The 16646-nt window shown below is 34.8% G+C and overlaps 2 protein-coding genes across 4 annotated transcripts in view; one reads left to right on the top strand and one right to left on the bottom strand.

Annotated features, from left to right (window-relative positions):
• Positions 1-6051: 6051 nt before the first annotated feature.
• rnaset2 (ribonuclease T2) lies at positions 6052-12065 on the bottom strand. 3 transcript variants are annotated; one of them, XM_058795825.1, is made up of 10 exons: positions 11823-12065; positions 11519-11616; positions 10600-10654; positions 10437-10486; positions 9899-9956; positions 9742-9806; positions 9550-9663; positions 8740-8785; positions 8166-8240; positions 6052-7519 (listed from the first exon to the last, which is right to left on the bottom strand). In XM_058795825.1, exons 2-10 carry the CDS (start codon positions 11614-11616, stop codon positions 7244-7246), a joined length of 837 nt encoding a protein of 278 aa, XP_058651808.1. In that variant the 5' UTR covers positions 11823-12065; the 3' UTR covers positions 6052-7243. The 3 variants fall into 3 exon arrangements, with proteins under 3 accessions (XP_058651808.1, XP_058651809.1, XP_058651807.1); XM_058795826.1 differs by lacking the exon at positions 10600-10654; XM_058795824.1 differs by lacking the exon at positions 11823-12065 and having other exon boundaries at positions 11519-11633.
• A 1023-nt stretch (positions 12066-13088) lies between these two features.
• myom2b (myomesin 2b) overlaps positions 13089-16646 on the top strand; it is a 51321-nt gene continuing 47763 nt past the window's right edge. Inside the window, exons 1-5 of the mRNA XM_058795823.1 lie at positions 13089-13227; positions 14223-14340; positions 15579-15636; positions 15864-16018; positions 16204-16290. Coding sequence (XP_058651806.1) covers positions 14255-14340; positions 15579-15636; positions 15864-16018; positions 16204-16290 — 386 coding nt within the window. The 5' untranslated portion in view covers positions 13089-13227; positions 14223-14254. The remainder of the gene's footprint in view (positions 13228-14222; positions 14341-15578; positions 15637-15863; positions 16019-16203; positions 16291-16646) is intronic.

Below are 16646 nucleotides of genomic sequence, written 5' to 3'. Positions count from 1 at the left end.
CAGTTTGCTGCCTCAATAAAATTTTCAGGAGCTGAATTGGAATTTCAAAGGTCTTCTCAATTCAGTGGTGAATGCTGCACATCCACGCATGATGGTGTTCTGGCAGATGAGATAAAGGCTCCACCGGAAAGAACTCCACCCGCTGTGTCTGTCACTGCTCCACACGGGTTATCTTACAGGTGCACCGCTGCTTCCATTCATATTGAAAATAATCCATCAGACAGTAGAGAGCTGTTTAATTCAGTCTTTTTTGACATAATCTCTGTCTCTCTCTCTCTCTCTCACACTGTCTAAGAGAGAGCTAAAGAGTGAGGCAGGATGGATGCAACAGCAGACATTTATTCTCAGACACTCACTGTTACATTTCTATCTGCAACTGCAGTCAAGGTCAAAGCCAATGCATTATGTCAATAATTGTGTTCTCTCAGAACTAAAAGGTGCATGTGAGAACAAATACAGTACTTCAAAGAACACATTAACTGTACCTTAAAAAGTAATTGAAGACTTGTCATTATACCATTTTGTACCTTTTAGGCCTGTTTACGCTGTTTCGTTTTCCAGAGAGGTACATAACTGTAGTTATTTATGGGTTTAAATTGCCTTTATAAATGTACATGAGGAATTAAATAATAAATACCATATAAATAAACAACGTTTCATGTAAGATAATATATGAATATCTATCTAAATAAATAAATAAATACTAAAGTGATTGCATAGTAATTAAGTACTATATTTTCACAACACACTATGTATAAATAGTAAAAGACATACATTATATATTATATATTGATTTTAATGCATGCAAATGTCAAATGGAAATTTACTTCACGTTCCATCCATAAAATGTTGAAGCACACATGCAAACACATCATAATTCACACTTATTTTCTTTTTGATATTATCAACATTTTTACAAAGAAGACAAGCTCTGAAAACTGGCTTGACAAGTTTAAAGGCTTATATGCTGTTTGAATTTTTAAAAGAGATTTGAAGTTTGAGGGAATGTAGGCCTTGCTATGTGGTTTACTGAGTGGTTTCTAGGCAGTCGTTAGGGTGTTCTGACAGTTAGATCCCAACTCCTTTACTATAGGGAAAATGAAAAGAAATTTGAGTGGCAGTTACAGAAGAAAAGTTGAGTTTTTAAGTTAACCTCCCTCGCCAACTAAATGAATAATGAATTCACTGAATAAACCAATAAATAAATTATTGATTTTAATAGTGGATGATATTAAAGATAAAATGAGATTTTGATTCAAGTAAAACTTCATATAAGTTTCCTTAAGAAAATTAATCTATAAGGAGATATCTAAAACGATATATATATATATATATATATATATATATATACAGTGGGTATGGAATGTATTCAGACCCCCTTAAATTTATCACTCTTTGTTATATTGCAGCCATTTGCTAAAATCATTTAAGTTCATTTTTTTCCTCATTAATGTACACACAGCACCCCATATTGACAGAAAAACACAGAATTGTTGACATTTTTGCAGATTTATTAAAAAAGAAAAACTGTAATATCACATGGTCCTAAGTATTCAGACCCTTTGCTCAGTATTTAGTAGAAGCACCCTTTTGATCTAATACAGCCATGAGTCTTTTTGGGAAAGATGCAACAAGTTTTTCACACCTGGATTTGGGGATCCTCTGCCATTCCTCCTTGCAGATCCTCTCCAGTTCTGTCAGGTTGGATGGTAAACGTTGGTGGACAGCCATTTTTAGGTCTCTCCAGAGATGCTCAATTGGGTTTAAGTCAGGGCTCTGGCTGGGCCACTCAAGAACAGTCACGGAGTTGTTGTGAAGCCACTCCTTCGTTATTTTAGCTGTGTGCTTAGGGTCATTGTCTTGTTGGAAGGTAAACCTTCGGCCCAGTCCTAAGCACTCTGGAGAAGGTTTTCGTCCAGGATATCCCTGTACTTGGCCGCATTCATCTTTCCCTCGATTGCAACCAGTCGTCCTGTCCCTGCAGCTGAAAAACACCCCCACAGCATGATGCTGCCACCACCATGCTTCACTGTTGGGACTGTATTGGACAGGTGATGAGCAGTGTCTGGTTTTCTCCACACATACCGCTTAGAATTAAGGCCAAAAAGTTCTATCTTGGTCTCATCAGACCAGAGAATCTTATTCAGGTGTTTTTTTAGCAAACTCCATGCGGGCTTTCATGTGTCTTGCACTGAGGAGAGGCTTCCGTCGGGCCACTCTGCCATAAAGCCCCGACTGGTGGAGGGCTGCAGTGATGGTTGACTTTCTACAACTTTCTCCCATCTCCCGACTGCATCTCTGGAGCTCAGCCACAGTGATCTTTGGGTTCTTCTTTACCTCTCTCACCAAGGCTCTTCTCCCCGATAGCTCAGTTTGGCGGATGGCCAGCTCTAGGAAGGGTTCTGGTCGTCCCAAACGTCTTCCATTTAAGGATTATGGAGGCCACTGTGCTCTTAGGAACCTTAAGTGCAGCAGAATTTTTTTTGTAACCTTGGCCAGATCTGTGCCTTGCCACAATTCTGTCTCTGAGCTCTTCAGGCAGTTCCTTTGACCTCATGATTCTCATTTGCTCTGACATGCACTGTGAGCTGTAAGGTCTTATATAGACAGGTGTGTGGCTTTCCTAATCAAGTCCAATCAGTATAATCAAACACAGCTGGACTCAAATGAAGGTGTAGAACCATCTCAAGGATGATCAGAAGAAATGGACAGCACCTGAGTTAAATATATGAGTGTCACAGCAAAGGGTCTGAATACTTAGGACCATGTGATATTTCAGTTTTTCTTTTTTAATAAATCTGCAAAAATGTCAACAATTCTGTGTTTTTCTGTCAATATGGGGTGCTGTGTGAACATTAATGAGGAAAAAAAATGAACTTAAATGATTTTAGCAAATGGCTGCAATATAACAAAGAGTGGCTGCAATATAACAAAAATTTAAGGGGGTCTGAATACTTTCCGTACCCATTGTATATATTAATTGCTATAGGTGAATATTAGATATTAGACAAAAGTATCTGAAAAAGGTTGAAGACCCCGATCTAAAAGAACCATTGTGCAGCCGGGCTTGTACTAATTTAGGTTTTGCTCTCTTATTTGTGGGTGTGGGCTAATTTTACAAAAACAAAGTGAAAAAAATGAAATAATGGTTCATAACCAGCATCTGGTATCCAGTTCCTGTACAATCTTAGTGATGAGGAAATCAGATCCATTTTATGTCATTTTTCTAGTTCACCAAAGGATTTGTCTGAAAATCTTCAAAGCTCTCCCTCACTGTCTATGATTTAACGTTAAGGGATTAGGTGAAGTTAACTAGATTTCAGGGAATTAGAGTGTTTATAGGGTTTGTGGTTTTTACCGCAGAACAGATACTGTGAAATCTAGAGCAGACAATGTCTACAGTGACCTTCCATAACACAAACATGTTCAGATCTGTTAACTGAAAAAAAATGCAAAATGTTCCACACATTCACAAACTTTTGCAAATAGTCTGTTTAAAGCCACTTCCTTCCTTTTATTTAAAAAGACACACAGTGATCAGGCTTCTGTGTAAAGATGTTTGCACACCTTCATTTCAGCACACAACTTATTTCACTTGTATATCTGTTCTAATCATTCAGAGAAATCTTATTCTGTAAACCATCATGTTTTTAACATCATATTTTAAGTAACATCTCTGTTACTTAATAAAGCATCATTAAATAATTATAAAATGTATTAAATAACAACAGTTACACATTGCATATTAGCAGTGTTGGAAGTAGCACATCAAGTGTGAGTTTTGTAATTAGATTAGATTATTTTTCACGTTTTTCAATGAACTACTAAAGTAACACATTACCTTTAAGTTAACAATGATATATATATATTTGTTATAAAAGTGAAATGAGTTTTTTGTTATAAAAAAACAAACAAATAAGTAAACCCAGCCTAGGTGACAAGAAGGATTGCAAAAGTAATTTAATGCATTACTTTCCATAAAAAGTAACTAAGTAACACAAGTAGTAACATTTTTATTGAGTATTTAATTTACATTTTTAAAAGTAACTTTTACCAACACTGCAAATTGGTTTAATAAAAGCGTTATAAAGGAGACTAGCTCCATAAAGGGCTAGTTATTGCACTTTTTATCCAGTTCATTTTTCAAATTCAAAAGTTCAATTCCAGTTCAAATGTTTACAATATCTGTATTTCTATTATATTTCTATTACATTGTTAGCTTAACATGCTAATACTTTACTGAATACAATACAGTATATTTGTATGCTACATTATAAGACAGCTCACTAGGGTTTGGAACAGACCTCTGTCCACTGAGGGGTTCTGTAGAACTTCAAATAGTCCTTCATCTTCAGATAGTAAAACAAAAGTACTGTCAAGAGACAGAGACACAACTTCAGATCTACATACACAAAGCTCTCGCTCTTTCAGCCTGAAGGACAGCGGTGACTCAGCCCCGACTGTCCACAGCAAAGCACTCTCAAGAAACATGCACTTTTCACTCATGAATGAAAGACAGAGAGGTTTCCAGGCAGTGATCTGTAGCCATTATGTTTGAGCCTGGAACTCTTCAAGTCATTTGACTTAAAAGCCAGGTGACGTCTGTCTGTCTTTATTCAGCAGAAGTAGTGCAAATCTGAAGCCAATGTGAATTCAAGGATTACATGGTTGGGCTTTTATCTAAACTCACCAAGAATGAAAGAGATGTTGTGTGTGAGCGCTAAGAGTGGTTTCAAAGGAGTTCATATATATATATATATACATACACTGTATATATTAGTGCTGTCAAACGATTAATCGCAACCAAAATAAAAGTTTTTGTTTGCATAATATATGTGTGTTCTGTGTATATTTATTATGTGTATATATAAATACACACTCATACAGTATATATTTTGAAAATATTTATATAATTTATATTATAAATAAATATATAACAATAAACATTGTTCTGAAATATATACGTAGTAAATATACACAGTACACATACATGTATTATGTAAACAAAAACTTTTATTTTGAATGCGATATATACACACACACACACACACACACACATAAATAAATAAATAACTAGTACGTGTTCACGATTGAACTAAAACAATGGAATGAATTAGGTTGTGGGAACAAATCCGTAGCCACAATTTCTTTTATGTTTCCCTGCATTATGTTTTCCCTCCGTAAACAACAATACTGATTGCTAAATTATTCCTGGAAAGACAGAACTTTACTGATGATTTGAAAGTTGAACTGAAAAAAATCTCACAAATTAATAGTTCTTTTAATGAACAGAAAATTCATGATACATACTGCGAAATCTGTAGGAACCACATGGAACTAACTTGAAATGACGCATCAATTTTGATGAGTGTTGTTCACTCATCATTCTACATGTAAAGTGCATTAGAGACTCCAGTCTCAACTGATTTCAGTTCAGTTTGGTGTTAGAATGAAAAATACTTACCCTTTTAGAAATAAATACAGAACTTCTTTATGCTATGCAATCCCCAGGTAGATTGGATTTCAATTAACTTGCATCTCAATCATAGAATTGTCCTCTACGCAAAGAATACAAATGATACTGACTGAGAACTTGGCCCAAAAAAGAACCGAATCAAGCTTTCCACCTTTTGGATGTCTTCACAGCATAAGCAATGCCTTAAAATGCTACCTACATTGACAGCTTATTAGATTTTTGAACAGTCATCTATAGTCTTCTGTATGTAACAGACAAAATATTGAGATGAACATCTTAACAACCTTGCATTTCAAAAACAGGTACAGTTATGAGGAGGAAGAGATGTGTACAGGTTAATGAAGAAGTCCTTCTCATCACATTCCCTAATGCAGGGCATCAGCAGTCATAAACGCCAAAATGGCCTTTTAAAAAAAAAAACTCCATAAATCGCTTGAACATACGGTTGTTGTTTCTATTAAGGCAAGGATGCTGCAAAGAGACAAACTGAAGGCCGCATGAATTGGCCTGTAAGTACCCCAACACAAAGACAGTTCATTTTCAAAACAACCAAGATTCAAACACACACAAGAATATGTGATTTTCTGTATTTATTCAATTGTCATTGCATTACAAAAAAAGTTTTAATTGCTGGTGTTTAAGTGAATGATGCAAGCCATTTATCAAATACTGTAAAAGTAATAAACCTTTGTATCAACTGTATAAAAAGTCTTTGACCAGCAGTATAAATGCCTCCCCAGTATAAAATCAAAGATTAGGCATGTCTTTCATAAGCTGAGTTGTGTATCAAATGCCCACATCCGATATGGCTGTCATCTAATAATTGTGTTTGGAAAAAAAAAAGCCAGAAAGACACTGTTTATTTACCAGAATATTTTGTGCAAATGGTCACTTTTCTCCCTACGGTTCACTACCATCACCCTTTCATAAAACGTACATGTGAAGAACATCTCTGTGATTTTTTTTTTTTTTTTTTGGCAGAATGCATGTGCTGCCCTCCAGCGGCAGAAGCTTAAATGTGCATTATGTGCAACTGCTGCCATTAGGCCTAAAGCTCCAAACCTACCACATATTTTACACATTAACATCGCAAATTAAGGCATGAAAGGCCTCTTTCAATCCAAACCGTAATAACAAATGTATCAGATGAAATATATTAAAGGCAAAATATTACAGCCAAGCGAGACTGAAAGAAAGAAAGAAAGACTTAAGAAAATAGAAAAGACTTAGTTTGCTTCAAGGATCCCTGAAATTACTGCATTGTGATTTATTTTAATGGAAATTGAGCACATTGCTAAAAAAACTCTTGATTTGTGAACACAACAGTGCTATATTATTGTAAAATAAAATTACTGTACTACTAAATGAGAATAATTTAGAATAATGTGAATTGGAGACAAGTAAAATGTCTAGATGCATAGTGGTCAGGTGGGATGTGTTTAACTGTCAAGAAAATTGTGTTATAATGCTAAAAATCTTTCCTAATGTATAACATGCTTCATGTATATTTTTTTCTTTCCTTGAAATTTTGTGGACAATGTGAACAGCAGTATGGCTCATTAAGATCAAACCTACAAGACCAAAAAAAAAAAAAAAAAAAACCCAAAATAAAAAAGAACCCAGTAACCATAGAATACAGCAGTCTGTGACACCCTTAAATCTTCACTAGATTGTTCCAGCATCATCATTTAAAACAACAAAGAATTTAATGTGCAATTATTTAAAAGATAGTGTAAACAGGAAAGATTTCCAGCTGTTTCCAGCGTTTCAAAAACTAGACAGAATGAATTCTCGTCTTGTTACGCTCAGTGATTCCACACTCGCACACGAGGTCTGGGGTTGCCCACCTCTATGATCTGCTGGGCACTGGGGGTAATAGACCGGCATGGAGTGATCACACACGCTGAGCTCTGACTGGCCACTGACAGCCACTGCGGGGATGTCATTGCTCCAGATTTCTTCGGTTGACTTTTCGCAATCGATCAGTTGGAAATCCCTGTCAACGCAGATCTCTATTTGGCCCAAAATCTGAACCTGGCCTCCCTGAGAAAAACAGTAAGAAATGAGATTTCATCTTCACAAAACTGATGGCAAACTGTGCTCACTGTGCATCTAACTGCTGAGAAGATCAGTCTCGCTCTGTATCAAGTCATGAGGAAATCAAAATGGGCACCATTTACTTTCTTAAGAGGATTATTTTACATTCAATACAAGTGAGGTTTAATTGACAGCATTTGTTGCATTAAAAAAATAATTACTTAATAATAATAACCTAAATGTTGTTGGCTCTGGGACAAATTGCATTTGTTCCTATATTATAAAAGTCTATTTGGATAAGTGTCAGTTAAGTGCATAAATGTAAATTATAATGTCAAAAATTAATTTGACTTGGCTCTTATTTTCCTTAAAAAAAAAACAACAACACAGAAATTAAACCCATTCACTTCCATTGTAAATGCCTCACTGTAACATAGATCTTTGCCTTTTTTTATTTTTAAAGAAAAGAAGGGGCGAGTCAAAATTATTTTTTGTGGTAATCACCAGTATGTCTCTGTTGTGCTGTTAATGGAATATTTAATACACTTTCCTTTTTGTCTTCTTGTCTTTTTATCTTCAAACCCTCTTACTTCTCAACCTTTTTTCTAACCACAAAGGTTTGTCAGAATATTCTGTCTTTCTTCATTCATACCTTTCCTGGATGGACGCACTGAATCTTTGTCTTCACATTGTAGAAGCTAGTAATGGCTGTCTCCACCTCATCCAGCTAAAACAAATGGGAAATATGACACATTTACTCACATGTGCCTATAATCACAAGATTCTTGGTTACTTCAGCCCAAAAATAGAGAAGTTGAAAAAAACGCAACTAAAGATTGCAAGATGTCAGGCTCTGAGTGTTGAAATGCTGAAGTTGCGGCTAGGCAACAATAACGCACACTGTGGTTTAGAAAAATAGTTTGGGGCCTCTTATTAGATGGACGATACTTTTGGGAAATTTTTAACCTGACCATTATTATCATTATATAGACAGGAACAGAAAACAGCAGGCTGGACCATTACAGTAAACAACTCCAACAAAACCCAAGCTGCTGAATTATTTAAATATATTAAAAAATATACATATACATACATAAATCAATCACAGACTACAAGCTCTACCTCTCAGGTCAAAGAAAAATATTTACTACATCTTCAAGGGACCACATATAGTTCAGTGTCTCTTAAATGACAATTATAGCAGGGAAGGCAATTAAACTACTTACTGTGTAGTGCTGCTCAGAGGGCACGATTCTGTTGTTCTTTAAAACACTGCAAACACAAAAGACTCGTAAGGAAACCAGCGTCAACTAGTGCTGGGTGGTACGATGCTATTGGTTAACACATTTCTGTGAGATAGCAGACATGTGTTAACCAGTAGTGTTTATACTATTGTACCTATAACTGTGCAGCCATTATGGGCTGGACTGCTTTACTTGGGACGTGTCCCAAACTTAAGGCGTGCACTATGAATCAATGTTTAATTGTTTACACTTGCTGAGCAACATTATTATTTGCCACATTAAAGGGATAGTTCAACCAGAAATGAAAATGTTGTCATAATTCACTCATCCTCATGTTGTTCCAAACCTTTATGACTTACTTTCTTCTGTTGAACACAAAAGAAGATATTTTGAAGAATGTTGATGGCAGCCATTGACTTCCATTGTATGGGGGGGGGGGGGAATTCATGCAGGTTTGGAACAACATGGGGATGAGTGAATTATGACAACATTTTCATTTCTGGTTGAACTATCCCTTTAATATACAATTTAAAATTGAAGTGCGTCAAAGTTGTGCATGCAAGTACTATTTTACAAAAGCTTTGAGTGAGGCTTCAATCAGAATTTTGAGTCAGAAATATCAGTTTTATAATATTAGTTTTACTTTTTAACTGAAATATTACATAATGTCTGTGTGTGATGAAAGAGTTATCATCCTCTCATCTTTTGCTTTGTATCCATCTCACAACTTCCTAATGCACTGAAAGCCACAAAATCAAGTTTTACAAGAACCACTGAAAATCAAGAACTTACTTAGTAAGGTTAAACTTGCTGTACAGCTCAAGAGCTTTGCTGAAGTACTTATGTTGACTGTTCAGAGACTCTGCTTTCGCAGCACAGGTTCCATGTTTTGTCCATTCATATTTCCTAGGGGAAAAAAACTATACAAATTCCAATACTTACTTTAATAAATAAATAAGTACATTTGCAAGTTTTTAAACATACCAAAATTGGGGGGAGGAAGGTGCTATCAGATCTGGCCAATATAGTTTCATCTCTGGTATTAAGTCCTGAAAAACATGCATATACAACATGTCAAGCGCATGTCCATTGAACTAAAATATATGACATCCAACAGAGCGAGCAAGGCAAGTTAAATTACCTCGATCAAACTAGCATTAAAATGCCAGGATGTATTGCACCTCATGCCAGTGTTGGGCCTACAACAACAACAAACATCTCTATTGACACAAACTATAATCATCCTTAAAATCACTGGCATTGTCATCTTTATCAGATGATTATTCAGATCACATGAAAACCAGGCCTGCACCAATATAAACATATGGGGAAAATGCATTATGCATTCATTTGGCAGACCTTTTTATCCAAACATCACAAACAGTTTATCATAGGAGTCAACAATATTGCGTGTCAAGTTTAAAGTTTAAGCTATATTAGTATAGTATAGTAGCTTTTTGGTTATAGGAAATGTGTGTGTTTATTTTTGTGGATTAGTTAAGTGATTGCAGAAAAGGTCTTCCTGAAGTTTTTGGCTTTAATGATTACTTCAGATATGTTGCCAATATGATGGCTGATATTATAAATCTATGCTCTTTAATCATTTCTTATAATCTTTTTAATTCAGTATGCATTACAATAAAACAATTTTACAATGCAGTCACTGATCATAAACCTACCATAATCCATGCAGAGTCCAAAAGCTTAAATTTGTTGTACATTTTTCCATCTATAAATGAAAAAAACAACATAATTTATCCCTTTATACCCAGTGGAGAAGCAATATATAGCGCACCTGCAGTAATGGCAATAAAATAATGGGAAGTAAATGCAATACAATACACTGCAAAATGTCTGTGGCCAATGCTGGGTCAGGATGAGTTTTGTCCATTCTCCCCTAAAATAAGCAGTCAATTCACTATGTAAGACTTCAGGGTGAAAATTGCAATCTGACAAACATTTTGCACAAAACATGAATCCTAAAAACGGCTTCATTTGTATGTGCTTATGTAGAAAATGTGGTCACAGTATCAAATGCGTATTAAAACCATTAAAGTAGGCATGCAAATAGTTGAAGATCATTAACCAAATTATTTTAGCTGTAATGCACCAAATTCACATTTTGTAATTTATATTATTCTGAATAGTATTTCTCAATAGATTTAAATTTTCATTATTGTACTTTTTATTGGGTTACAATAATGAATACTGTGCAGTATTATTTACATGTCATAAATCAAATAAAATAATTAAAAACAGTACAACAAATACTACCATAATGTTTAAAATAAAAATTATTATTATTAAAGTCATAATGTTGTGCAAATATTTCACATGCAAACCGCAAACAGGTTTTTAGAAAATTTCCTCAAAAAGTACTAGGAAAGAACAATGATTTGTGACATTTTTTGTCAGCATGACTAGTGTAGTCAAGAATCCTAACTCATGAGCCGGTTCTTTGAACCAAAATACCTGAATTAGTCAGGAATTGTACTAAGAACTGTTAGTGTGTTCTGTTATCATTGCTGTAAAAACTAATTAAAAAAGTCTGCATATGTATAAATTGTTTACTAACGTTTACCCTTTTAAACCTCTTGTATTGTATATAACGTTTACTCTGTAAACTAAAGTGTTATCTTGTTCAATAAAGACGGGAAAATACAAACAGGCTTTGCACAATATTGATTGTCCGACTGCACCCAAACTAACATTTTATCAAAATGTATAAATACATTAATCTAAATGTATTTGCGTGACATACCGAGGATGGGCAAAGGCTGCTGGGCCGTAATATCCAGCACAAAGTATGATAGCAACTGCAATGAATCTCATTCTTCCAGATGGTGCAAGTCCGCTCATCTTACCGAAGACAAAAGAGAATTTATTATCAACGTTCATAACCGTACACTGTAAAAAAAAACTTATATAAGACAAATTCATAGCATAGAGCATATCACAGTTGCGACCACAAGTAACATATTCATAGATACTGTAGATAAATAAATAAACAAGTTAAATAAATAAAAACTTTAAAAAAACTTACGTGAAGACGTCGGTTAACGTACCTGTTATTGTCTGAAATGCCTGTTCAATTTACATACAGTTTTTATGTCCTATTGATATGAGAGAGCGCTGGTTTTAAACGCTATTATTTAGTCTGGGTGTGAGTCTTTAAGTAGGACTGGCAGTCACTATATTTCCGAAACACTGTGCGGTCGAGAGTCACTTCAGAGCCACTTCCTTTCCTGACAGAGACACACTGCGGCTTCTGTGCCTTGATCGTGTTTACCTTGTGACGTCTCAACTGCGCGTGCGCTGTCAAGTCATGTGATCAACTGCAATTTATGTCACGTGAATTCTCTCTTGGAGATTATGCAGATTAAGCTAAAATGGTGCAGCCAAGAACTTTTCTCATGTCATTATATTGTTACGGTTCCTGCTGGTAAATGTTGTATGAACGGGATTCTCCTGAATTGCCACTTTTTGATTTTCTGAAAACTTAAAGAAAACTTAATAAAAGAATTTAAAGAACTTAATAAAATGTTGTTGCTGTACAAAACAATATTTATGGAATTATAAATGTACCCTACTTTGCTTTTTTTGTTCCTCTTTCACCCTTAAAAAAAACTGGAAATCTCTAATTAAAAAAAAAAAAGTATTTTCTTGTTTGTTATGAATTTTGTGGTAATATTAAATCTCTGTATATTATATATTGTGCCTCCATTCATACCCACAAGAACACCATCCATGAGACACTGAACATCGAAAGATAGCTACTGTTTACAAATCTTGAAAACCCACACAAATTAATGTCAATGTTGCTGGTAAAAAAAAATGGTTAAAATCCAGCATATAACAAGTCTGCGTTGTTTGTGTAACACCATATTGTTTAATGTAGCCCAATATGTTCTTCTAAGATCATTTCAGAAAGCAAGTATCTAGTTCATACATTTTATTTCTCAAAACATTAAACAATACTAATAATTAAAATAATAATAAAAAATAATAAATAAAAATAATAAAAATAATAATAATAATTGTTGTTGTTTAACAATAAATACATAAAACAAATAATTCACTAAAATAATAACCAGAGTGCATTACGTATGTGGCTATTGAGTCTTTCCAGTAATTCAAACCAATACTTTTAACCATTATTATGATTTCCGTTCGACTGACCTTAAACTAGGCTATCGCTAGTTGTTTTATTTTATTTTATTTTTATTTATTTATTTTATATCTCATTCGTATCCAGCTTCAATTTAAAGCGTATGTCTGGTATCTTAATATCTGTGCGAATTGATGTGGAAAGTTAGTGTAAATGCTATATATAGTCTAATGCCTATCCATAAATGGGATGCGGGAGAGGCAACATTCCGCATGGGTAATATTTTGCTTTTCATCAGCTGGTTTCTCACAGGCGGGTAGAGGCTCATCTACCTCCGCGTCGCGCTCTTGTATTCTCCAGTGGTGAGTATGTCTGGCTCCTTATTTCCACACTTTTGATCCGAAATTATAATGCAGAGTTGTCCTTGTGGAAATACAAAAATCGTTGAGGCTGAAGGAAACTTTTGAACTTTACCTTGGTTGGATGTTGATCTGTCTCGAATGATGTTTGCTTGACTGGGCGCTGCACTTGATTGTGAAGGGATTCAAAAAAAGTTGACAATTAAATCAGTGTCAGTGCTTTGTGAATATGGGCGAATGAATAACTTTGACAATGTTTTGTTTGTGGAAAAATTGTCTCGTTAAGTGACATGTTGAATGAAATGACCTTTGAAATATTTGTTGCACTTGTTGATTCATTATGCAAAGTACGATCAGTTAGTTTTTACATGTCGTCTGCCAAATATGTTCATGGAAACTGTGCATAAATATTATTTTTTATTATGTTCAACATGCACAGTAGATGCTATTGTATGTGGGCTTCATATGGGAATGAGATAATATAATGCTGCATTTGAGAATGCATGATTATTTGTTTGTGTAATTATTCATCAAAAATAAATGAGGAACGTGTTCTTGTTTGTGCTGTAGTGTAGTTCATTTATCCATTATAGAAGATAAACAGTCATGAGTAGTTGGTTATCTTTCAATATTTTAGGACATTTACACAATAATAGCTTGCCATTAAAGTACACTTTACAGTAGAAATTGCCATGGAATACTGTACCCATCTCCTTGGACTGTCCGATATCCCAACCCCCAATCTCTAATTTTAAACTGCCGTGAGGTTTGGCTTCCTTGTGGCCCAAAGCTCCAGAACACCCCCTCCTCTTCATCTCCACAAACAGGTCCACTTTCCTAACACCTAAATCATATCAGGAGTAGGCCACATTTGGCAAAATGTGCTACAAAACTATGTCCCCAATATTGTGAAACACTGAAACCGGAATTTATGCATCTATCAACGAATGCATTTTATTTTGTCTTGTGTGCAAAGACGCTGCATGTTTTTGTTCCAGGTTTTATTCATAGGTTCTTGGGGTTGCCAAATATGGCTGCAGTTGTTACCAGACACAAGCATTTCGGTCAAGAATACCTCAGTACTGAGTCTAAATGTATTGTTCGGGAATATTCCAGGTAAGGTAAAAAAAAAAATACAGCAGCAAGTTCAAGCTTAATGAATCGTCGCAGCTAATCATGACGTTCACAGCAATACTAAAACTATTTGTAATAAAATAGTAACATCATGTATAACATATAATAACATTGTTGCAGCTCTGCTAATACACCCTATTACCTACAGTAGCTGAACTATATAACTGATCCCTTCATGTCACTACTGTCCTCTGGGTAGCTGACATGAAATACTTTAGGAAGTTGACATGGCCTGCAGTGTGACACGCTATACTCCATGTAAAACTCTTTTCTAATCATGCATGCGGCTTATGCGACCTCATATTAGTGAGAGAGAGACCACAGGCTACATTTATCACACTGCAGGACCATTTAAATTGAACTGAAAGGTGATTAAAATTGTGAAGACCTAAAAAGAAATGGTGATCAGTTACAGGGCCTAAGGTATATACTGTACTTTAACTTGACCAATCATATATATTTTATGGACACATATTGCACTAAATACCCAGATACTGCCTGGAAACAATAATACATTTCAGATATAAGCTTTGATACTGGTTAAGGATAAGAACGTGGTATATATGGCAATTATAGTTATTTTTGTTAACTAAATTAAAATTAATTATAGAACTTGCCCTAAAATGATGATCAAAATTAGTTATATTTTAATATGTATAGTGATAGTTTTTGTTTGCCCTCTGAGGGGTCAAAAGGTCCGTACTTTTTTTTTTTTTTTTTTTTAATTTTAGGTTAAAACCTATAATTGCTAATTCATGTGAATCATGGGTAAAGATGATCAAATATCACTTTTTTTTTCTTTCCACTTAAGACTGTGTTGCTTGAAATGCATGAATTAGGATATGCTTTTGCATGTTTGAATGCATATGAAAATGAACAAAATTATTAACCTGAGATGATATGGGGCATTGATGAATCCTGATCTCTGTTTCTCTCATGCTGCTTGTATAGAGTAATGCTTTGAGCATGCTATTATCATTTTATTATACACTTTTAGAAAAAAAGGTACAAAACTGAGTCACTGAGGCGGTGCCCTTTTAAAAGGTACTAATATATGTGTATTTTAAGCATTAAAACATATTTTTACAGTACTAATATGAACCATTTAGAGGTACAGAATGTTACTTTTAACTTTTGTACCTTAGGGTCCCGCCCCAGTGACAGTTTTGTACCTTTTGAAATGTAACCTTTTGAGTGTATGAAAATGTGTGTGTTTTTAGCTCTGCGTCAGAAGAGGTGAAATATAAATTCCAAACACAGAAGAGAATCCAGGGAGTGGTAAAGCCCTTTAAACAATCATTCCTTTCCTTTTTTTGACATGCTTTTGTTATAGTACTTTCATTAGTCAACCTGTATTTTAATGTACTTTAAAGACTTTTGCTGTTACCTCTAATAGGCCGAGTGAAACAAAGGTTAAATAGTACTGGCTCTATCTTGGGACATATATTTTTTTGTGACCACTTATGATCCAACAGCTCAATGAATTGTTTGTCTCCTTTCAACAGGTGGAGAAGAAGATGCCTGAGAAATACATCCGTGAGGAGTCCATGATCAGGGGCCCCAAGTTTGTGGTTAGACTGAGGTCCCATACAGTGTATGAAAACAGTGCTATTAAACTTTTCTGCACTGTGGAGGGATATCCCACCCCACATGTCAAATGGTGAGGATTCTTCACACAAACAGGCTGGCCATGCTTCCTGTACACTAGATCTCTTCTGGTATTATACAGTTTCACTTTAACTTTAGGTTTTTGTAAATGCATCAAACATTTCATAATATTATGTATATCATGTATAAAGAAACTCCAAGAGGATCTATTGTTATTATATCATAAATATTCTACAGGTTCAAGGATGATGTCATCTTGAACATCTCTTCTGGAAAGTACTTTGTGGAGAGCAATTCTGGATTCCATGCCATCTCCATCCTCAAGTAATCTGAACCTTTCTGTGTACTTTTTGGACTTTTTAGTGATGCAATGACATAATGTGGTTTACTGATGATCTGGATTGAACAGAATGAGTGACAAGACTCATGTTGAGAGCTCATTACATGCTCACTTCCTAGTTATTAACTGGCCACAGAAAGCAGGAAGCTTTCAAAAAAGAGACCTACAAGTTATTAAACTACTGAAAAAGTTTTGTCTAGCAGGAATATGAGAGAGAGAAAAAAACATGTCCAGGTTACATTTCACCTAAAATATATAAAGACATTTGCATATAGATCATATCCTATTTTAGATAAAGTAAGATTTTGCATTGTGACATTATTATATTTTCACTACTAGG

This window comes from Onychostoma macrolepis, chromosome 13 (genome assembly GCF_012432095.1).
Source record: "Onychostoma macrolepis isolate SWU-2019 chromosome 13, ASM1243209v1, whole genome shotgun sequence".
In the NCBI taxonomy this organism is placed as follows: Eukaryota; Metazoa; Chordata; class Actinopteri; order Cypriniformes; family Cyprinidae; genus Onychostoma; species Onychostoma macrolepis.
This window is presented reverse-complemented; position numbering and strand designations above follow the sequence as displayed.

Excerpts from the sequence above, each read along its gene's own strand:
- rnaset2 (XM_058795825.1), bottom strand. The coding sequence starts at position 11,616 with ATGAGCGGACTTGCACCATCTGGAAGAATGAGATTCATTGCAGTTGCT. Across the intron at positions 9,957-10,436 it reads TGGACTCTGCATGGATTATG|GCCCAACACTGGCATGAGGT; the intron begins GTAGGTTTATGA and ends TTGTTGTTGTAG. Across the intron at positions 7,520-8,165 it reads AGTGCGTCCATCCAGGAAAG|GGAGGCCAGGTTCAGATTTT; the intron begins GTATGAATGAAG and ends TGTTTTTCTCAG.